At 37.6% G+C, this 23,307-nt stretch overlaps 2 protein-coding genes across 2 annotated transcripts in view; one reads left to right on the forward strand and one right to left on the reverse strand.

Annotated features, from left to right (window-relative positions):
* Nucleotides 1-4,427, reverse strand: part of TMEM144 (transmembrane protein 144) — a 34,269-nt gene extending 29,842 nt beyond the window's left edge. The window contains exon 1 of the mRNA XM_054065106.1: nt 4,166-4,427. The gene's annotated coding sequence lies outside the window, so the exon portion shown is untranslated. The remainder of the gene's footprint in view (nt 1-4,165) is intronic.
* GASK1B (golgi associated kinase 1B) lies at nt 2,184-18,733 on the forward strand. Its single transcript, XM_009558454.2, has 5 exons — nt 2,184-2,374; nt 2,933-4,198; nt 11,318-11,532; nt 14,786-15,012; nt 15,285-18,733. Exons 2-5 carry the CDS (start codon nt 3,220-3,222, stop codon nt 15,490-15,492), a joined length of 1,629 nt encoding a protein of 542 aa, XP_009556749.2. The 5' UTR covers nt 2,184-2,374; nt 2,933-3,219; the 3' UTR covers nt 15,493-18,733.
* The last annotated feature ends 4,574 nt before the right edge of the window (nt 18,734-23,307 follow it).

Consider the following 23,307-nt stretch of genomic DNA (forward strand, 5'->3'; position numbering starts at 1 on the left):
TGACATAAGAAGTTGAGTTTGATGGATGCAAATGGCAGTATCACAGTATAATTTAGAGCAATGAATAAATACAGAATCTAACTAACATTACAGGCTAAATATAGGTGGGCTAAGTGCAATAACCTAGGCCAGAATTTGGTTAGACAACTAATGTTGTTCAGTCTATTCTTTCATAGAATTGGTCTTGAATGTTTTCTGACTGCAGAGGAAGTACCCTTTCAGCTCAGTAATGCCCTTTAATGAGGGTATAAAATTAGAGGTAAATATCTACTAAATTAACAAGATATTGAATCCTGTTTTGTCAGTTTCCTTCCACCATCCATTCCAAAGAACGTTTGAAGAATGAATTCTTTTTTCTGAACGTGAACTATGAAGGAAATGTTATGGCTTATCATCACATCCAGAAAGCCTCAAAACCCCCTCAGTTGTCAACATTGTACATCACTGCGTACACCACATTTTAATTCTAGGTTACATAGGAAATGACAAGTGAAGAAAAATTCTCCATATCCTCTTGTAATTTCCTCCAGATGATCTTTAGAGTTTTAGTAGGAATAGTATATAGGTTCCAAAATTTTAAATTAAGAGAGATGTCATATCAAAGGAAAGCTCTTGATAACTGGAATGGACTGTGTTTTTGTACTGCTATATTGTAACGGACAGGTCATGGTACTGTCCACATGCAAGAAGTGAGCATTTGAAAACAACTTTCGCAGTATGATGTAATTCGAACTCACACAACTCTGCGCCATTATCAATATAAAGTAAAAAAAACCACTAAAAAATATCAGAGACACTTGGAAGACATATAGCAGAGTAAAAGCTTCATGATGAATTATGTGATGTCAAAATCAGTAGTAAGTCAAAACAGAATCCAGGAGGTGTAATTCTTTTTCTTTTTTTCATTATTTCTCCTTGAAAGGGGGAGCCTTTGGGTATGTGTAAATACACACTGTGGGTGAAATTCTGCTCTCGGGCTGCAATGCCCAGTTACCCTTATTTACCCTGGTTTTAGCTGTATAACTGCTGATATTTTGCACTCACTTTGCACTGGTGTTAGGTAAGATATAGGAGGCTGTTCTTACTGTGAGCCATGTACACTGTCTGTTGGTCAAATGGGCTGCAAATCTAGTAGCTCTCACTAATGACCCTTCGTCTTTCAGAGGGATTGTCAAGCATATAAGGCTGATTTAATGTCCATCTCTGGCAACTCCTTTAAAATATCAAAAATGTTAAGCAGCAGTAGCCACATCTTTACAGACTTTATTGATACAGTTGTCTGGAGCATTTTGAATTAATCCTTTTTCTTTGGGCTATATACTTGGAGCCAACTTTAAACTAATAAAAAAAAAGAGAGAAGGACTTCAGTGGTCAGTGAGATACTCTCCAAGAACTCAGATTTGGAAAAAAGCAGGCGATATGAATGCTCTTTTCCTGGTGATGGGCAGAGATGATGAAATCTTAACTCAATAGTACACTTTTAGACAAAAAGTAAAGTGATGGTCAGTGAAAAAATTAATTCACAATGTTTTATAAATTCAGTTTGGATCCATCTGAAATGTAAATCAATTCTTTAATTATCTATTCTCCTTAGTGTTAATTATGGATAAGAGAATATCTCCTTTAGCTTGAATTACAGCAAACATACATGTTTATTATTTTGTGCTTAGACCAGGCAAGGAATCAGAAGTCAGAGCTTTGCCAGTCTCTCACTGCTTAACTCTGCACAAACCCTTAACTTCTCTCTGCCTCAGCTTTTCCATCTGTATAGTCACTATGCTATGCCTTATTTTGGAAAGGACTAGGAAACACTCCTAAGCTGTTTAATAGCATGTTAATAGCATTTAAAAAGCTATTGTCTGTTTTTTGTTTCTCATCGAAGGAACATAGGATTACCAAAAATTCTAAAATTCAAGGGGCAGGGGGGTTATTTAATTTTTTTTTTTATAAAATCCCAAACATGGAAAATGGGAATTTCTTCAGTACATTTGCATGCAGTGCACTAGAGGGCCCTCAGGAGTTAGAAATGGATGGAATGCACTTTTGGAAGGCTCAACTTCTCAGGACTTTTCATTACAGTATTTAAAATGAGAAGTTGCTGGTTTGTTCTTTTGGTGTTTTTTTTTTTTTTTTTTTTTTTTTTTTAATAATGTGAGGTTCATGTAAGTTTATAGCAGTTCATATGCAAACCACCTCTCAGTACAGTTAGCTTCCAGGCAGGATTTAGCTTGCAATGAAATACCTAAATTTGAACCACACTTAAAATTGAAATATGTGCTATGTGCTAGAATACTTAGAGAACGTCAGCTTTTACTAACTTACTTTTATTAACCTAAGGAGTTTACCAGAACGAAGGCTGTGTCAAGCTGAATAGGTAAGAGATTTTATATTTTTACAGCAGTATGTATACAATGTGCACTTATTCCATCTTTGTTTCCTTGAAAGGATTTATAAGCCACTGTCATCTTACTTGAAAAGCTATGGCTAGATCCTATTTATGTCTTCAAGAGAGAAGAGAATTAAGCATCTTTCATCCTTAATGCGTGTTTATGAATATGAACTATATTCATATTTAACTGGGGGAATCTGGCACTACTAATGTACTTTCCTATTAGTGAGCATGTGCATATTTAACTGCTACAATTACTGGCACTTAATATTGTATAATTTACAGCACTTCCATAACACGAAGCTTAGTGAAATATGTATCTCATAAGAAAAAGATGCTAGCATACAGCTAGCTGAGATTGCAAATGGAACCTATATGTCATGGTTTTGGTGTTTAATTTATACTGTCATGAAAAAGTGAAAGATGTATCCTGAAAAATTTCTAGGTTGTCTCATACAGAACTTCTGTCTTTTAAAAATATTGAACCACAGATGCCATATGTGAGTAATGAAGTGAAGTGTTACTGCTCTTTTCTTTTTGCAGTTTGCAAAGGAGATACTTCAGATATTTTAGACTACAAGTCAGTAAACTTTGCTTACGTAGCTGGCTCCATTCATTCTGTGAAGCCAATCACCACCCTGCGGTGGCTGATAAGAATTTAACAGCTTGAGAAGGTGGAGTGTCAGCATCCTTAGTGCTTAATACATTCCCAGGCATATCAGTAAGTTCTGCCCATCACCCATGCTGGAAGCTGTTTGGAAAAGAAGAAATAGAAACTGGGGAAGGGAAACGATGCATCATCATCCTGGCTGGAACGTACAGAAGACTTCATGCAGTTTTCATCATGTGGATTCACTAGAGAAATGACCACCTTTGATCAGCAAAGTAAAATCAAAAACTTGTTTATTTGCTGCCTGTGCCCCCCACGGGTGCTAAGGCTCTGGACTTGCAGGCGCCCAAGGACAAGAAGGAATCTGCTAGTGGGCATTGCGTGTGTGATCTACCTGGGATTCCTCATCAGTCAGGTGGGTCACGTTTTACCCCAGCACAAAGGAGGACACCGAAAGATTAGCTCCAGAAGTCTCCAAGATGCAGCCCAAACTCCTTTTCTGGGCATCCCACTGGATGGCACCCTGTCACCACCCAATTTCCAAGAGCCCCACCGTGGTGGCAATGGGACCCTGCTGCCACCCAATGTCGTTTACATCACCCTGCGGTCCAAGCGCAGTAAGCCTGCCAATATCAGAGGCACGGTGAAGCCAAAGCGCAGGAAGAAACATGCAACCCCTTTGTCATATGAGCAGCACTTTCAAAAAACCGCTTTTATGGGTCGTGAAGAGGCCTTCGCCCAACAGCTGGGGCGGGCAATGGGAGCAGCAATATCTCTGGAGGCAAGAAAGCACCAACTGAATGAACGCAGGAATAAAGAAATGGCAGTCAGGGAGAGGGCTAACCGGAGACCTGGGGGAATTTTTGGAGGAATTCAAGCACAGCCCCAGCCTGGGGAAAGCAATATAAGGATTTACAGTGAGAGTTCTCCCTCTTGGCTGAGTAAAGATGACATCCAAAATATGCGCATGCTGGCAGATTCTCAGATAGAGAGCATCCAAGAAGTACCTTCTCACAAAGCAGTCCTGGCAATATTTGTGAGGGGTACAAGCGCTACAGGAACTCCTTGTAACCATGGGCACTGTGGCATTGTCAAAAGACCCCTTGACATGAGTGAGGTATTTGCCTTTCATTTGGACAGGATCTTGGGGCTGAACAGGAGCTTACCTTCAGTAAGCAGAAGATCGGAATTCTTCCAAGGTAACATATTCCCATGGTTTTCAGCTTGCAGATGGGGTGCTGAGGTTGCCTTTCTCCTCCTGTGTTAACCATAGGGCAGCGGCCACTCCTGTGAGGCTGAGAACTAACCCTGTTGTTACAGGGAGGTAAAGCTGGTGTCTGTAATTCTGCAGTGCAATTATCTTTTTTGAAGGATGCAGTATCCCAAAGCTTATATCAAATACCATTGAGCTGCTGAGGGCAGTAATGATTTCTCTTCCACAAGTCTGGAATGAGAAAAAACACGAATCATCCATAGATCACATGACGTACAGACTGTCTGAAATGAAAATGGTGAAAGAAATTCCAGAACATCCTGTGATTTGATGGGTGGTTTTGATGTTTTTCTTTTTATTTAAGTTTTCTCATCTTTTAGATTTGACTTTCATAAAAATGTTGTTGAAAATGAGCACAAGAATTCACCTCTCAAACAGACGGTGGGAGAGGGGCTTTGTATTTAGTCAGATAACCTCCTCGGAGAGGCAGGGAAACTTCCTGCAGAAACTTGGTGCTGCTTTAATTGTACTAGTACCTGTGGGAACTGAAAAACTAATAAATGCTTTGTTAATTAGGAAAACCCAAACAAACTTACATTTCAGTGAATCCTGCTGTATATTTTGAGGTCCATTGCACACATCGAGGTATTATGATGACAAAGAAATATACACGGTAAATGTCTCAATATGCCTGTTACATGATTAGTACAAAAGGTTCAGTTAAAATTTTGATTTTTATTCTTTAGTGACATTAAAGATAGATTTCAGACATGTAATGTGAGTTAGAAGTAAGTCAATTTCTAACATTGCTGTCTTGTTAAATATGTCTTCAGCCTAACTGCTATTTTTGTACAGTCACAAATCATAGTCCAAAAGGACCACGTTGCATTTTAATGAATCATTGCTAAAGTGGCTAGCTATATTTTTGCTGTTCCTCTCTTGCTGCTGAAATTAGCTTGTACAAAATATTTTTATAACAGTCTGCATTTCTTAAAAAAAGAAGCAGTGCAAGAATGGCTTTCCGAAGTCTGACAGCAGGAAGAAGACCCAGCAATCTCTGATTTCTTCCTGCTTTGTAAACTTTCCTTTTGTCTGCCTGTACAACAATGTGAATGAATCTCGAGGAATAACAGTTTGGAGGCTTCTGAATATTATTCATTCTTGAAGGGCATGGAAGATACATTATGTCTAGTTTATTTTTAGGAACAATATTTATTGCTATAGAGCTGTCATGAAGCATTAAGGTAGTTTGGTTGGAGGAGCTCTGCACAGTGTGTCTGTGGATTTGACAGACTACAAGCCTCTGAACAGTGCTATTAGGCTAATTGTGCGTTGTGTTGCTCATTATCTGTCACCTTACAGTATGTTTTGGTCTGTCTGGGACAGAGACTGTCATTCTGCCGTCTTTAATTTTCTTTTCCTTGTAGCTGGCTATGTTCCTGTAGCAAGAAGAATGTTGCTAGGTGATGAGAAGAGGAATAATATTGTTTTGGTCTCACTTCATTTTTTCCAGCTAAAGGGTGAACAGAGCATTTGGAACAGTTACTGTACCTTGTCTCTCTCCATTTCTTTAGTTTGGAAATATGCCAGAGCTGAGATGCCTAATATCTACTTGAGTTCATTACTATTTGCATTCTTGTGTTTGGCACAATCTGGAAAATGTCTGTGTTGAGAAAAATGTGCAAAAATATCTTTTTGAAAATAATATAAAACATTAGTGAGCTCATTACTATAACCTATATATATTTAAGCTAAAATTAGGGGGGGCACTGTAAAGCTTTTTACAGAGTGGCTTGTTTGAATCATGGTTATTCATATGGGAAAGCAGACAGTGCAGGATTAGAGACTGTTCATGTATGTATGAATGTACACAGTTTCTGGGCTGATATATCTCTGCACGACACATCCCTTTAGCTTGCCTCATTTGTGATGTGATCCAACAAGACATGTTTGATGTAGCATTAAAATCTTAAAAAATGGGCTTTTCAAAACTGTCATTCATTTTGTCAAAAGCAGTTTAAAAAAAATGCTTAGTAAATCCCTGTACGGGTTCCATTTCCCCTATTCCCACAAATCCCCCACTATTTTTTAAAAGTCTAGCAAAATACGGTGTGCGGGTCCTCCGTCTACTGCCCTTGCCTTTCCTAGCTAATTACAAACCCTTTTAGGAGTTGACTGTACTTTTTTTTATGGTTTATCTTATTTTTCTATCGTGGAAAAATCAGGTATGATAGTTCTTTCGCTCATATTTTTGTGATGAATTGACTAAACACCTTGGGGAGTACAGGTGGACAAGGCTCTTTTGAATTCAGTCTTACAGGGTAAAATATGACAATTCTGGGCATACACAAGCAGTCACTCATTACCCTTTTTGCTACTTACAAAGCCTGAAAAATGTTGAGAACTCCAAAAATCCACTAAACAAAGAAGAATAAGCCTATAAATTGACAAGAAATAATCATAAAACTGTGCATATTATGGAGCAAATGGAAGCTGACCCTTGTGTGTCTGAGTTTTGAGATAGTCACATTGATACTATGGGACTGAGAATCTTCGTTATTTTATCACCCCAAGGAACAGGAAACACGTAAGTGGCCTTACTTGGTGTTACAGACCTACTGTTATTAATCTGCCCAAGAAGCTAAGTAAAATGACTGCATGTATTGCCTCTAGCTCAGCAGCAACATTTGCAGGGTGGAATGGTGGGCTTGAGCTACCACTGCATAATGTGAGCTGGAGCAGGATTGCTTCTGTGTTGCAGCTGACAGCTGTAGGGATAGGACTCTGGCTCTTTGGATCGTAGTAAGAAGATAGCTCTTTACTCAGCTTTTGGTACAAAATATGCAGCTATTGCTATGCAGTTTCATTGTGCCACTGGCTGACGGCCTGAACTACTGCATGCTGATAACCAGCCCTTTTCCTCCATGGTTTTCTGGTATTGTAAGTGTGGCTAAAAGTGTTTTATCCTTTGCTGAGAAGAATAAGTACAGGCGTGCTCGAATCAGTTGGGCTTTTTTAAGCTAAAGATTGAACCTACTATTTGCTCGGAAACACTTCTTTTCCTAAAATGTGGGAGAAAGTCTTCCTCTGAGTAACACCTTTCATGGTTGGTTTAGTGCAAATAGATGAATGGCGTGTGATAGATAGCTCCATTGGTTATACTTGTCATTTTGCTTTACTGGTCTCTATATGATGATAAATGGAGCCATGGCTTTTTCCATGTCATACCCTGCACTATCAGCTTGCCCTTACCCATCCCACCAAAAGTTATGAAAAAGCAGGCAAAGATATTATGAATCAATAATGTCAGGGCAGAGAAAAAGAAGAACTTAAGGCTGCCTTACGCATTCAGAAAGCTCTGAAATGCTTCATTTTATCTGTCCTGCTTTCTATCAACCCAAACAACTTACACCGTAGTGTTGTACCTCTCAGAGGCATACCAGTGGGCATATTTCCAATATTTTGTTGGGTAGAGAAGTTCATGTATAAGTGGTAATGCAGTCCATATTCTAGAAAGCAACTGATACACATTTCATGCATTCCTTAATTCTGACATCTGGATGATGCAGAACAGAAACTTTGTAAATAAGATGCGAAGAGAAGAAAGGAAAAATAAATGGCCTATCTTCTCTCTGCTTTCTGGTTCTGTCTCTTGTATTTCCCCTCAGAACTTAATCTTAAGCTCTAAAATTCAAGTAATGCTCTGCATGTTAGTCTGTCTCATCTTTCACACTAAATTACTGCCTCCTCCTCATATGTGGGCAACTAAACTGTTTCATTCAAATGTGGAAAACCGTATTGTTTTACAGTGAACAGTGAGGAATTTGACGAAGGGTTTTGGCTACCTCATGAAAGATTTGCTCTTTTTAGTGATGCTTGCATGGGTGTGGTTGAAAATATTTTCTTTCGAGGAAGTTAGAAAAAATGCGGTAGCTACAAGTTAGAGCACAAGATGGAATAGTAACATTTGCAAGAGCAGTTTTGTGGTTAAGCAGTATATGGACTATTTTTGAAATGATGTGATGTGTAGATGTCTAAGATGATGCCTCTGTTGAAGAAGCCGTGCAGTGATACATTACTTAACCACACATGAAGAAGTTTAGTTTAGTTTCATCAGGCTGTTGGTGTTTTGACTAGATGATCTCCACAGGCCCCTTCCAACCTTGACTATTCTGTGATTCTGTGATTCTGTGATTCATCTGTATTAGCTTAAGATATCCTGAGCCAGTAGCTCCTAAGGGCCTAAGAAAGTTTTAGAAATATTTTGATGTTTAAAAATCGATGCAAATTACTAGGAAGCTGGTTCTAATGCAAGTTTTGAAAAATCTTTCCCATACAACTTTGTAGATCAACTTTAGATAGTCAAGTATTTATATTGATTTAAAATGGCAGATAAAAAAAATTAATCTGCTTTGGGCACGATTCAATACAGTGCAGCAGCAGCAACAATAAAGCAGTAGGTCTTTGTGGTTATATATAAAGCTGATTAGGAAAGAAGCACATGTGAAATACACTGGGCTTATTCTGAAGCCTGCTTAACCTCCTCAGTTTTGGCTGTATCAAGCTGAAAGCTCTGATTCTTAGCCAGGCCTTACTTTTCACCATTCAGTTAGCTTCAGCCCCTCTCTTGAGGTTTGAATCAGAAGAGCTCCACTGATTTCAGTGGGTTCGTGCCAATTCATGCAGCTATGAATCAGAATCCTTATCTGCTTTAGTTCAGCATCTTCATGTTTTTCCTGCAAATGTCAAAAATTTGAGTCACTGTGCTTTACTGAATCTCCTGCTTCATATTCCTGTAATTCAGTTTATATTACAGAGTTGAATGATTTTATTTTGGCTCATCTTTTTTGCTCCCATTTCCTCTGAAATGCAAACATTTCCTGTATTTAGCCTTGGTCTTTTAAAAATGCTTTTGTATCTTAATGGAAACTGGCAAGATATTATTAATATTTTTCAAGTATTTATATTACTATTGTTTATCATGTCTCTTTTGGGTAGACAGGAGATGTTTTGTTAGGCGACTGCTTATGTATTTGGTCTGTGGAAGAATTCATGAATAGTTACATAAACTGTTATTGGAGATATAAAAATAATAGATCAGACTTAGTCCTGGAGAAAGCTGTCCTTTTTTTGTGACAATTCCCAATGCTTATATAGACTTTCTTTAATAGGTTTGGAAAAGAGGCTTAGCCAATAGTTGACTTGTCTTGGCTAAAGTCATCTACAGTGTAGGTGATGGAGCCAGAGCAAGACAGACGGAGAAATGTCTAGAATCTCCCAAATTGATTTCCTAAATACTTACTCAGACACCTCAGTGGGAGAAGCCTGGTTTTCAAGAGTGCTTAGTGCTTTTTTTTCAGTGGGGGAAAGACCATGGAACATAGTGCTGATAAAGGTAGTGTTGACCCTAGTGAAAGAGAGAGATTGATGTTCCTAAAGGAAGGACACTTTCTATATTCCTAAGGAAACATTGGGCAACTAGGAGGGAAGTTAAAGAGGTGGTAGAAATGCTTGGGAAGATCTAACTTGTATATGCAAGCCATGGCAGAGAGAAGATTGAGTACATTCTAGTTTTGTAGAGGACTGTTTTTCTCTTGGGCTTGATTGTGTAGGGGGCCCATTGCTTTATTGGCAAATATGAGATGATTCATTCCTAAGTATGGGAAAGGATAATTTCTTATCTGTTGTTTTACATCAGTCAGCATCCTTTGGACAAGCGGCTTTTTGGTTCAGCTTTATGGAGATCTGTTTTTAGCAATTCTTGCTGCTTACAGACGGAACATTCACGTTAACAGATTTTACCTTGCTGTTGGCACTGATATCTGTGTTCTATGTGCTATTTGTTGTGTGATTAGCCTCTGGAGAAGGTGCCATGGATCTCGTTGATTTCATGCAAGTTTCTGAAAGCTTCTTTTCAGATCCATCTCTGGCCCCACGGGCATGCGGAAGACAAAGAGACAGTTTAGACTGCATTTAACTATGTGATAAATTGTTCAGTAGTGTGGGGTTTAGGTTCATTGACCTTCAAAATGAACAGATAAATAAATTTTAAAGCATTATATGTATTCCAATGCTTGCTATTCAGTAAATAGCAGCTTTGTGGTTAAATGGTCCTTCTTCTCTGTACTGAGACATATTTTACTCTTTTGTCTATACCCAACTATATAAAGGATTGCTTTGTTCTAGGATTTATACAAGTCACAGTCAGTGCTGGGTATTTGACAGTTTAAGGCAGCAGCAGCATTGCGTCAGCAATGAAAAAGAGTTCCACTTTCATAAGGTAGATATGCCTGTTACTTGATATTGGGTGAAATATATTTATCAATTCGTATACAGGGAAAGCTAATTTTAAACTCTTTGCTAAGTTTTCCTCCTATTGAGAATTCTGAAAACTTGAATTCACCAAAGATAAGGCCCTTGCCTTAATTTCAGGGAAGAGCAGAATATTCTTTACACAGAAGAATTAAAGAATTTGGTCAAAATGGCTGCTATACAAAATAATTCTCTTGTTATACCCCGGTAAAAAAAATTACTTGTCAAGCTGTTTATTCACACTAAATTCACCTTCTCTAGTATTCTCATATATCATTTCAAAGCTGTGAAATCATATGCTATCAGCTTAAAATACTAAAGATTACAAAATAAACCCTCTTTGAGTATTGGATTTATAGTGTTTCTATGTGCATTATGCTGAAAAAATACTTCGACACGAGTTTTCAGCTCTTGTGAATCATCATCAGTTCAGTGGAATCAGCGGGAAATTAAATTGTTACTTCACAGTGGCATTATAGACTTTTAATCTACTTTTAAATAGTCTGGTGAAGTATATGATTTTGTACATTATTCTGTTGCTTCCAACAGAGAAAACCTTCCATACACAGGCAGCGTTTATAATGTCTGTGCTTCTTCCATTCCTGCGGTGGGTGGTTTTATACATGGAATAAGACCACATTAACCAAAGGATGTCAAGTTATTATTCCCTGGATATTTTTCCTGCCACATCTGTAAAATGGTATAATTATTGATGCTTAGGCAATGTCTAAAGAGCAGTCTTGTAAGTCTGACTGTATTGCCCTATACTGATGAACTGTTTCTCATTTTTCAGATGGTCAAGCCTGTCCTGTTATTCTCTGGGATTCTTCACTGAGTCCAACAGATAATAATACCCATTCTTCAGTGAGATTAACCTGGGGAAAATATCAGCAGCTGTTGAAACAGAAATGCTGGCAGAATGGTAAAGTTCCCAAAGCTGAGTGGGGCTGTACTGAAATCCATCATTATGAGTGGTCCAAGATGGCACTGTTTGATTTTCTTCTACAGGTAAAACATTTACTGAATGCAACTATCTGCCTCAAAAGCAATGTGAGCACACTTGGGGCTCCTAGAAAAGTAATTTTCATTTCCTTCTTTTTTTTTTTTAAATGGGAAAGGGATATATTTGCACAGTTTGAGTTGTTTCTGGTTGTTTCTTATGATTAAAATATCCATAACACAACTTATAATCAGGGAAAGAAATCAGAAACTTAGATGACTCATTTTCTGAAAGAGGAAGCAAAGGATTTGGTCTTGAGGCATCTTGATTTACTGTACCTTGAGGCAGGCATACCGTTTCTCCTTGACACCTTGTTTTTCCAAACAGTTCTTGAACGTGTTCACAGCTGTAAACCACTGTTTTTTGCTTTGTGGTCCTTCCTGCACGTCCCCAGCCCCTGGGGGTGATTTAAGTGGTTTTAGTCAACTGAAATCTGGATCAAAATAACAATTGCAATGTTTTGTTTTCCTTCTTTTTAAAAATCTAGCTGGGATCCAGTAAGGAAAGAGCAGCAGCTGATGAATGATATGTCTGCTGTTCCTCAGTCAGGTATTACACATAATCATTAGCTCTCCAAATAATACCAAATTAGGGCTTTGCCCAGTGGTGTCATAATGTGACTACAGATACAGCAGTTATGTAGTAGAATATTAATACATTCTCTGTATTAATAAGGACTGAACTGAATCACCTGGATGGAGCTAATTTTATGGCTTCCTGAAATATGGAGCTATTTTCAATTGTCCTTGCCTGCCAGACAAGTCTGGGTGACTGAGCCTCCTGTAGCACTTACCTGTTTATTTAAAACTGCAGCAAGCACTAGTTTTATGCACTCTGTGTGGTTGATCATATAATAAAGCTTTTCATAGAGCTACATTTATTGAAATATAAAACCCATGACTTGGCTTATACATAGCCTATCTTTGTCCTTCTTGGTCCTGTTCTAGGATGAATGGGTGCTTTCAAAGTTTTTTGAGTTACGTTTTTACAGACTTGTTATGTTAAACATAGCATTTGATTCTTCTAATAAAAATAGACACTTGTCATATAACTCCATCTTTAGTCCCACTATAAGTAAGTAATTCTTAGAAACTGGTATAAAGTCATACGTGGATTATTCTGATGCTAAACATAGTAATACCCCTATAGGAATAGTATAGCTTGTGTCATAGTATACGTTTTCATGCCTTCTTGTTGAACAGTTTGAAAATTCTCTTAAGTTCGGTGTGATTTCTAACTTTAAGGTCTCCCAAGGCAAGTTTTTATTCTTCATGATAGAACTTCTACTATCCAGAAGGAGAAGTCGGTTAAAAAAAGATATACCAGGATTGAATTGTACATGAAATAAAGAAACAAATTACTCTTATAATAGTAATGGGTATCAGAGTGATTTGTACTTCCTTGAGACAAGAATGTGAATATTAGAAAGTAAGTGAAAGTTAGTTTGTCTTATGGTTCTTAAAGAGTAAAATTTTATCTGGATGCTGTGAGACATAACTTTAAAGTTTATCAGGAATAGGACATGAAGAGTCTAAAACAAAAAAATCCAAGGGTTCTGAGTTAAAAAAAAAAATCTATGCTTCATGAGTCATTCAGAAATAATGATGAAATGTATTCTCTATTGAACATACTTCCCTCAGAAGAATGGGTTTGGTGCCCATGGCAGATGTTCCTAATAAGTGGTTTCAAATGCTATATAACATAGGAGCAGTCTGAAAAATGCTTATCGCCGACCTTCAGTTGCCCTCTGCAAGAAATCAAGTAAAATAAGGACATTAACTGTAACATGACTTCTTTAATTTGGGGAGTTTGGATCTCTTGTGTACATAAATATATGGTGAAAACCAATATTAAACTACTAAGGTTGCAGCATCATTCCAGAATGTCCCATCATTCTATCCTAATACTGGAATGATGCAAGATACAATGAAGAAGCTGTCCATAAGAGCATGATCTCCGCCTGTATTTAACCAGTTTAATGAAGTGTGATGCAGATGAGTTAGGGCTATACATCAAGGAAGTCTGGTGGAAGGCCTCTGCTTCATTTTATTGGGAATGCCTTTGGATGATTTGAATGAGAGATCCCATAAACTAGAACACTGCAAGCAAGAGGAGCTCTAGTGCTTGCAGATGCTGAATGCTGCTCATGAAAGGAGGAAGAAATCTATTCCTTTCCTCAGGATTTTACAGTTCAAAACAAACACTGCCTCCAAGACCAGTGGCAATGGTACTTTGTACAGCAATTCAGGAGCATCAGGTAACAGGGCAAGCAGCAGATACACCACCACCCATCCCCAGTAGAGCTCAGAGGAGGGCTGAGGTGCCAGCCTGAGCTTAGACGGGGCTCCTGGGCCCACAGGCGGAGGGAGTATGTGTGGAGATCCCAAGGGAGCTGCTCAAAGCAATTAAGCCCTATTTGTGCATTCAGGGCTCTGGCAATGTTGTGTATTTACTCCCATCTAGTCAACAGGGACAGAAACACTTTCAAGGAGTGATTTATCCTTCCTCTATTAGATGGTTATCCTAAAATGGCATTCTTTGCTCTGCGGGCGCCTTGTTCTTGCCATTGTTTTTGAAAAGGAACGTAAACTACTAAGTCGGAAGAGATGCTTAACATTTATGCCACTGGTTAGACCAGACGTATTCCTTACAGCTAAGTTCTGTGCAATAAATAAGTGAGGATTTGCATGGGAATAAATAGCCTCAACTGTCATGTCATTAAAGTATATACCATTGTGCAACTCAGGGATGCTGCTCTGTGACTATAAATGCACTCTTCTTGTATTTTGTAGATTCTGATGGTTTGCAGTGACCCTTACTAATATTTTCAATTATTTTGCATTCTATTACTCTAATAGGTCCCACAAAATGGACACCCTCTGTGTGTGTCAGGCTGTGCTGTTTCTATTGTTCTCCAGCAGAGCAAATGTAAAAAATCCTACAACCTTCCAGAAAAAAAAAAAAAAGAATTGTATTCAGCATCTTGTTATTCCAGTTACACAGTGTTTTTTTTTCCATTATTTTCAAAGAATTTTCTACTGACATAAAAAATCACGGCTATAAGATGGATAAAATATGCATTCTGAGAAATTGATTGTAACAGTGCATGAAGGGACCAGGTCTTCACTGCCATTTCACTACTGACCTTAGTCATACTTCTGAGCTTCCTGTCACCTGTGTTAGTGAATGTCTTACACTGACACTTTGCCCCAAATACTTTTATATTGTTTCCACTTGGCACTCTGCTGTACTTTCTTTTAGATCTATAATCGACTGGACAGAAACTGTTGTGGATTCAAACCTCTCAAGGAGGATTCCTGCATGCAGCAAGGACTGAAGCTGAAATGTGGCGATCAGGATGCTGTTGACCTAACACACATAGTTCAGAGAAGGCATGACCAAAGGCACTTGGTCTTTATAAATAATAAGGGTTTCTTTGACAGAAACGAGGACAATCTTGACTTCAAAATACTGCAAGGAATCAATGAGTAAGTTTTAAGTTAGTAATTCTGTAAAAAGATTGATAATTTCTTCCAAATTTGAGCATGAGACACTAAGTTACTGGAATAGATATCATCTGCAAATGTATGAGTAATCCCACTACTTTAAAAGATACAATTAACATGCATGTGATTAGGCATGCATGAACTTCCTTTGCTGAGTCACAGTCTATATTCATCGAATTGATTGCTAAACCACAACATAAATTTTGCAATTCAGAGTGATGGTAAAGCTGATGAATTTCTTTGTGCTTTTTCAGATTCCCTGAATCTGCAGTTTCAGTGCTGAGGAGCCAGCGCTTACGTGAGAAGCTGCTTCAGTCTTTGTTCCTTGACAAAATATACTGGGAGAGCCAAGGAGGCAGAAAAGGAATTGAAAAACTTATTGATGTAATAGAAAGGAGGTCCAAAATTCTTCTTACTTATATAAATGCACATGGAGCCAGAGTGTTGCCCATGAATGAATGAAGCCGTCTTCTTTCTATGTGAGAGACAGTCCTTAAAAAAAATCTGTGAGGCAAAAACTGACAGTAAAATTGACTTAGTTCATAGGCTTATTTAATTTTATTTTTCCAAACTTTCAAGTTAATTTTTAAATAAAATTTTTTTATGGTTTAAAAGCAACGTTTAATTTAAACAATGTCATCTGCAGCTCAACACAGTTCAGTCTCTCCTACATCATTAAATTAAGTGAAATTAAATGAAAAAGAACCAAATGGTACAATAAATAATGTAGTAATAGGTAGGTACCATGAACACTTCTTCTGTTAAAGTGAAAATTAGCAACAGGATTATTCCGCACAATAGCCTGGATTACTCTTGCTTCTCTCATTCAGGTCAGTAAAAATTTTATTGCAAATTTAAATGGGAACAGAGATTTGTAAGTGCTTAATATATTGGTGAAAACTGTCATCACGTCTACCTGCTGAAACGTATCTAGTAGAGGAAATTGTTATTTTGATTATGAATACTAAAATGTTGACATTTCCAAAGGCTTATTTAGTTTTATTTTATTTTTATCTTTTGAAATCTGAGAACTAAATGCAGCTCTTATAAATGCAGAGATGTTTGCCCTGGACACAAGGGAACTTTAAAAATGGAGTGAGGAGAACATGGCTTTAATAATAATAATTATTAAGTTGACAAATAGAGCTTTTACCTGTCCAATATGGAGTACAGTTTGTCATGAGTTACTCATCACAATGTTCTGTTTTCCGTACAGATTGTTTTGATATGTGTGTGGATGATCTGATATTTTTTGTCTATTGATTAACTGGGTGTTAGTCACAGAATTGTCCTTTATTATCACTATTTTAAAAAAGAAATTCAGCTTTAGCTTTGTGTCAATATGCTGCTAAATAAGCATACACATTTTGTTATTGCAACATTCTTAATTTAGTCTATTATCAAAAAGTAGACCTAGTAATGACATGAGTGTTGTTAAATTCAGCACAGAAAATGTTTGTGCCGTGTGCTTAGCTCTAGACAGCAATTCAGGCTTTGTTTTTCCAGTAAGATTGAACACTGGGGGGTGATGATTCTAGCTGGAGACTTGCCTCAAGTATACCCACAGGTAAGGTTGTTGAGAAGGTTGGATGTGCACTTTGGATTCTTAGCCTTCGTCTGCTCTACAAATAAAATATTGACTGATACAGTCTATAGCAACATATACCTTCTACCTGTCTAGTCAAGAAGAATCTTACTATCTTTCTAGAGAAATATCTACTATCTTCTTGCCATGAGATAAAGGCAAGAGTTGAATACTTTTATAGCTGCTCTTTTCTTTATGTATGGTAAAAAAATATAGAGTGTAAAATAATAATATAGGGGTTTTAAAATATTTTTCAAAGTGCTCATGTAATGGTATTAATGAGAAATTAAAATGTTTTGCCTTGATGTTAATGTGGATAGTGAATTTAATGTTTGAAAAAATTACAATTCCGAGATAAAACAGATTTTCTTTCTTAGTGTCAGAACCGCTATTAACAATAATTGCATTACTAGAAGAAATAGATCTCATTATAGGCAGAATTAAAGATACTCAGTAAAATTTTAAAAGCTCGGTCGCCTAAATAAATTTGTAAAAACTTCCTAGAACTTCATTGTTGCCTTGAAAGGACACATTTTAGAGTGCCTTGGACTTTTTAATAACACCAAAGTAGAATAATATTTAGATATTTAGACTTCCATAGAAAGTACAAGGAGAAGGATAGGTGTATCTCCTTGTGCTTTCCAGAATGGATCAGACAGGAACATAAAGGCACTGCCTTCTTGGAACTGCTGCAGAGACCAGTAAGTCCAGAGCAAATTGCCAAGGCAGATTGAGCCGTGCCATTGTTTCACACATTACACTTTCCAAGGGCAAATAAATAGTTCTTTCTCTAAAAGTCTGAATATAGGTCTAGGACAAGGCCTTCTGCATCCTTGTTCTCACATTACAATGGTGCCTTAGCATTGCACTACGCGTATCTGGAGGCCTTGATTTCTGTGCTGTGTTAACATGTCATATTTCTTATGCATACAAAACCTCTAAGACTATAAGTCTTCAGGGAAGTCAGGAGAGGCTTTGTGAGACTGGACAGTGGGACTGGATTGTAAATTGCTTCTAATTCTCTAATGTTGATAACAAATTCTCCTTAATGTTTGTCCTGTTGCTGTGGAGCTTGGTACTTGAATCCAGTGTTGTTAATAATACAAAGTATGGTTGCGACAGTGCCTGTGAGTATATACTAGACAAGTTCTATTTTTTTTCACAAAAATGAAGAATTATGTACTTTTTGAGTGCATTTGTATAAATACTCCAGTAAAAAATACAAAAGAAGAACTTTGCAGAGCTTGTTTATTCACTGCTACTGGTTTCAAGATATCAGCTCTCCCTTCAGTAGCAGTTGTAAAGTTTACTGGGAAACCCGTCCACTTCCTTTTAAAACAGCATGATGTTGGACTGATGTTCTCGCACTGCAGCCTAAAGAATATTAACTAGAAACATCAGCGTGTTATCAATATTATTCTCATCCTAAATCCAAAACACAACACTATACCAGCTAGTAGGAAGAAAATTAGCTTTATCCCAGCTGACTCCAGGGCAAATATATATAATAGGAAAAAAACCTGAAGAAGCCTTACTCTACCTGTGGTGATGATGGACAGAGAGCCAAGAAACTGTGTTTCAGTCATTTTTGTTGGGCTGTCTTCCATTATGGGCATATGAGATCAGGCAAAGATTCATGCTGCACAGTACTCGGAAGGGTGTAACCCACGGCAACAGTCCAAAACCCCGTGGGTAGGAAAAGACGATTATGTCATTCTTGTATCTGCCTGAAAGCCAGAACCACATGGAATGGAATTACCAAGAAAGTCCAGAGAGGTTGCTGATTTCATAACCTTGGAAAACAGAGCTTAAAATTAGAAGTACAGGCACAGATGCCTTAAAATTCCTCAGGACCCTGCCAGCAAGTTAATAATCTTAAATGTTTCAGAAGCTGAGGACATGAAAAGTTTTGTGAAGGACTGGAAAGCAGTTTCCTTCTTTTTTTTTGTATGTCTGTATTCTGTAATGAACTATATTAAAAGAACATAAATTTGGTGGTTTCAAAAAAAGCAAGTACAGATTTAGAGTACTTTAAGCGACAAGATTCCAGTAGCAATTCTGGGAACACTTTTGTGCATGTGTGTATATGCAAACACAAACATACATGTATATGTATACCTTGGCTTATTTCTATAAAATGGTCGATTTGGCTAATAAAAAATGTTTATACAATTTGCTATTTACATGTAGAATTGTATTTATGAGCATAAGTCCAATTTGGAGTGTACTCAAGCTGAAGTTTAAACAAAACATTATTATGGATGAAACTTTTGTTCTCAAAGGATTAACTCTCCCCTTGCTGACACATTGATCTTAAAAGTTTCATACTTAACATTGCAGAGAAAAACAGCAATATGTTTTATCTGAGCTAAACTGCCAGAGCGATATCAACTCAGAAGATTTTATTAAGTCCTCTGTTAGATATTGAATTTGCAGTTTCTTTTTGAATTTGTGCATTTTGAAAATCATTTTTTTTGTCCTTTTATTAGGAATGGTAAAGTGTTATCACAAGTAATGAACTGTTTGAATCTCTGCTGCTGTTGTGAAATAACATTCAGGAATATACAAAATAATACTTTCATCAGATTTTCAGTTCAGATCTCTAAGTTACAATAACAAAACCATAATACATATTAATGTAATGTGTGGGTCATTAGGTACTGTTTAGTAAGAACTATGGCCTTGAAACTGATTCTTCAGAGAAATAATCCAAAACAGATTATGAAGCTCTTCCTGTGGAAACATTTTCTAGCTGTTTACTCACGAGACTTATAAATCATTCTTACTAAGCTGACTCACGGTAGCTGTGAACCTTCCAGTTACTGCAGCATTAGTATTTACTGCCTTCTATAGCCATTCTGACGATGCCTGCTTACACAAACATTAAGCAGAAAAGGCCATGTCCATTTCTGATACCAGAACAAAAGTATTGGTCAATGACTGGTAAACCTTATAACACACCATGAGCAAGTACAGGAATAGGAGAAAGACCCTGAACTCTATGTGGAATAGAGACTTACACAGAATTAAAGTAGCGCAAGAACTTTTGGTCACTAAAGGTTTTTTCCAGGAGACTAATAGGAAACACAAAGATATTGCAACATTTTTAAACATTCTCTTTCCCACACAGAGTAATTTGATTTGTTTTATTAAAAGGTTATTTATTTTTGTACATTACTTCATACTTTAGGCTAAATTATTTCAGATACCTTTGTGTAAATTCATTACAATTCCTCTTAATTATCCCATTTCCAAATAAAACAGTTTAAGACAGTTAGGTTAATACACATTCTTAGAGATTGGAGAACTGAACTCTGAAGTCAAAATGAGACCATAGGAGAGATGAAAATGGTACTAAGATTGTTTGCACGTTTTTCTGGCAGGCTAATAGTGAAGGACTCTAGAAGAACCTCAGGAAACTAAGCAAGTAAAACCTGGCAGGTGAGCTTCAGTATGGATTAATGTAAAGGCCATCCTCTGTTGCTATTTAAAACCTTGGAGAGGTTTTAAATCTTGGACTGTGTGTGCACCCTGGTCTCCATATCTCAAGAAGATCTGAAGTTAGAGTCCCTAAAAGGAAGAGCAACTGGAGTGATCCAGGTGCTGAAACAGCTATCTTGTAAAGAGAGTTTTCCTTAGTTTGTAGATGAGAAAGCTGGAGTGGCTGGTAATTTAGGTTTACAAATTCATGATGATGGATTAGGTGAATGTAGAAAGTGCTGTTCAGCAAATCCTGCAATACCAGAGGTGTAGAGCACCCAGTGAAACTAGTTTCTCTTTTAAGCAGATAAAAGAATGTTCTTCACACAGCAGAGATTGAGCTTTTGGAACTTGCTGCCATGAAGGACTGTGAAAACTAAGTATCAGGACGTTCAATAGAGGTTGGACAAATTCAAGGACAGCAGCTTTATGTACGGTCTTTATAAGAATTAGGCAAGTTTTCATCCTCTAACATTCCTAATACAACAGTTCTGGATTCTGGGGAATATAGGCAAAAAGGTCCACAGACACTGTCTCAGTGCTACTGAGACAGTGGTCTGAGTGCTACTCAGTGCTACTGAGCCTGAGTTGAGCTACATGTTGTCCTGCTGGGCTAGGTGTGACCTAGAAGTGAATTCTATGTATTCTTATAGTTGAAGGCTGTTCAACCAGCTGCAATGCTGTAAGCTGTTCAAGATTTTTTCCTATTTATAAGAATATATAAAATTATCTTTCTTTGCAAGGATAGGCATGCTTGAGTTGATGCGACTCTGCTGTGTCTTTGATGAAAGAAAAGAGAACAAGCAGATGGCAAACTTCTAATGCCTTAGGATGATTTTCCAAAAGCATGTCCATGGATTTTGTTGTTTTGAAAAGGGTGAAATGCACACAAAATGCAGATTTCCCTCCACCCCTCACCCCATGATGCCTCGTTCTATCTGTATTTAACACTTGATATAGCAATGCCATTATTTAACTTAATCAGATCTTGAAATAGGTGGCTGACTTTCTGTAAAAATTAGTTTAGTTTCAGTAGTTATTTCATTTTTAGCCTTCTGCAGCACATTTACTTCTTATTTAATCATTTGTTTTTAGCATTCACTGTTCAGGAACATTATCTGTATTTCCTTCAGTGGAAAAGATGGCATGGCATTCCATGGAGGCCTGTTAAGCTGCACGAGCCTGCCTTATCGGTGGTATTCTTCAGCTAGATATGTGAAACACTTTGAGATTTGGATGGAATTTATTAACTGCTATGGAAAATAGCACAAGTGTGAAAGCCAGCCTTATGAAGTGTGAGAACCATGTCTGACATATGGTAAAAGCTGGCAGTCCAGCAAGCTGCTCTGTTCTGGGAATTCTGAAACAAGAGCAGATCATACATCTTAATTTTCAGATATGTGTAGATATATCACATACCTAAGACAAAGTCTTTTCTGGTCACCTCATTTTTTCCTACCTAGGTCTCCTGAAAAAGAAATACATGGTCACAAAGTTTAATTGAGAAGTGACTGAAGCATACTCTGAAGCAGCTGTGTGTTGTTGCAGTAAACATGGAGGAACTGGTGATACCCAAACAGAAGGTAGAGATGCTTGAAAAAAGCATCGTGGTGAAGGAATATTAAAGGATTTGTACTGTTAAGTATGACAACATGTAGCCTTAAAATGTCACTGTGTGAGGAATACATCTGGGGAATTTTATCTTAGGATGCTCAAGCCCACGTGGCTGTAACTTCCCTCCCCAAACTCCCATTCACTCATTCTTCTTCCTCTTTTCATGATCACATGGACATCACAGCTCACACTGACCTGTCACATGAATGTTACTGAACCTATACAACTCTCTCATTTTTAAAACCCAGGATACTCCTAAATCTTGCTGATTCTTTCCACTTAATAGGTTTAACCTTTCCATGTAATAGGTTAAACCTTTACTACTTCTGGGGCTGAGCCACTTAATTGAAACACTCCCAGCAGTACATTTGCAAGTTTTATTTTGTGTCTGATCCTTACAAGATAAAAGTTTCTTTTACAGCTGATAAATACTTATTTGTTTTTCTCTCTGTGATCTCCAATGATGTGAAGCACTGGTAGCAGCCACCTCTCAGATTTCAAACACAAACTTTTTTTCTTACCAGAACTTTTTATTTCATATAATATTCCTGTTATAGCAGGTATCACTGCTACTATCCAGAATTGTGGTTGCAGCTTGGTTACATAAATGCCTGGAGAGAATTTGCTAATTTCTTTCATGTGTATCATTATTGGAGTGTGTTTAGCTGAATTTTTCAGAAGAAGGGCACAGGTGTGAGATAGATTGTGATGAGAAATTCCAGAAGCCAAAGTGTGTTTGTTTTTTCTTTTCTTTTTGAAGAATCTTGGGTGAGAGAATGTGAGACCTGTTGTCACATGGGTAATCCACAAATTACTGCTGGCCCTGTCTTGACTGATCACTGTTATGGAGGGCCTCAGTTAGCTTATGCATTCTGCTGTGGGTTCCTTTTGCAGTCATTCAGTCCCTGTTGCATTTAAAACTAGGAGACTTCCATTGCAGGGCTGTTAAATTTGTAGGTTAAAAGGGAAAGGTAAATAAAAAATGCCTATTACATACACTAAAATTGCAATGTGTTGTTTCCTTAATAATCAGACTTGAAAAAGCTGTATTATGAGATGCTGTAGTTCAGTTCCAGTGCTCCTCTGCCTTTTTCTGGCCCTTTGCAGAGACTCAGTGCACTACCTGAGCAGTGGCTTTCTAAAGTTGCTTTCTATTTGAGATATAGAGCTCTTTCTGTCCAGCTGCTGGAGTCACTGCACTTGGGAATGCAGCTGGGGCCTGGGCTGATTCACAGGATTTATACCCCATTGGGTAGTGCTTATAGTACTTGCTGCTAGAAAGAGTGCAAAATACCATCAGCGTGCACTTCTAGTCACACTTGAATGCTTGCTTGGCTGTATCAGCATGAGCTAAGCCAATAAGGCAACTCATGCAACAGAAGCGTTGATGTATTCTGAGAGCCACAAAAGGTCGAAGAACAAAGGAGATTAAATCCCCATTAAAATCCCAGCTTTCCACTTCATTTTGCTTTGTGCACTTGTATGTCTAAACTTGAACTTGAAATGCTAATTTGCAAGTAGCTATAATGTGCAAACACAGCTTTTGTCAACTTGTTAGTGTTCGTGTTCTGAAGCAAGAGATCTGAAAGGCAAAGAAC

The sequence above is a fragment of the Cuculus canorus genome, chromosome 4 (genome assembly GCF_017976375.1).
Source record: "Cuculus canorus isolate bCucCan1 chromosome 4, bCucCan1.pri, whole genome shotgun sequence".
Classification (NCBI taxonomy): domain Eukaryota; kingdom Metazoa; phylum Chordata; class Aves; order Cuculiformes; family Cuculidae; genus Cuculus; species Cuculus canorus.

Bases quoted from the DNA above. Each gene is read 5' to 3' on its own strand.
- GASK1B (XM_009558454.2), top strand. From the start codon at position 3,220: ATGCAGTTTTCATCATGTGGATTCACTAGAGAAATGACCACCTTTGAT. The intron at 4,199-11,317 runs GTAACATATTCC...CTCATTTTTCAG, and splicing joins AAGATCGGAATTCTTCCAAG to ATGGTCAAGCCTGTCCTGTT. The intron at 11,533-14,785 runs GTAAAACATTTA...ACTTTCTTTTAG, and splicing joins TGTTTGATTTTCTTCTACAG to ATCTATAATCGACTGGACAG.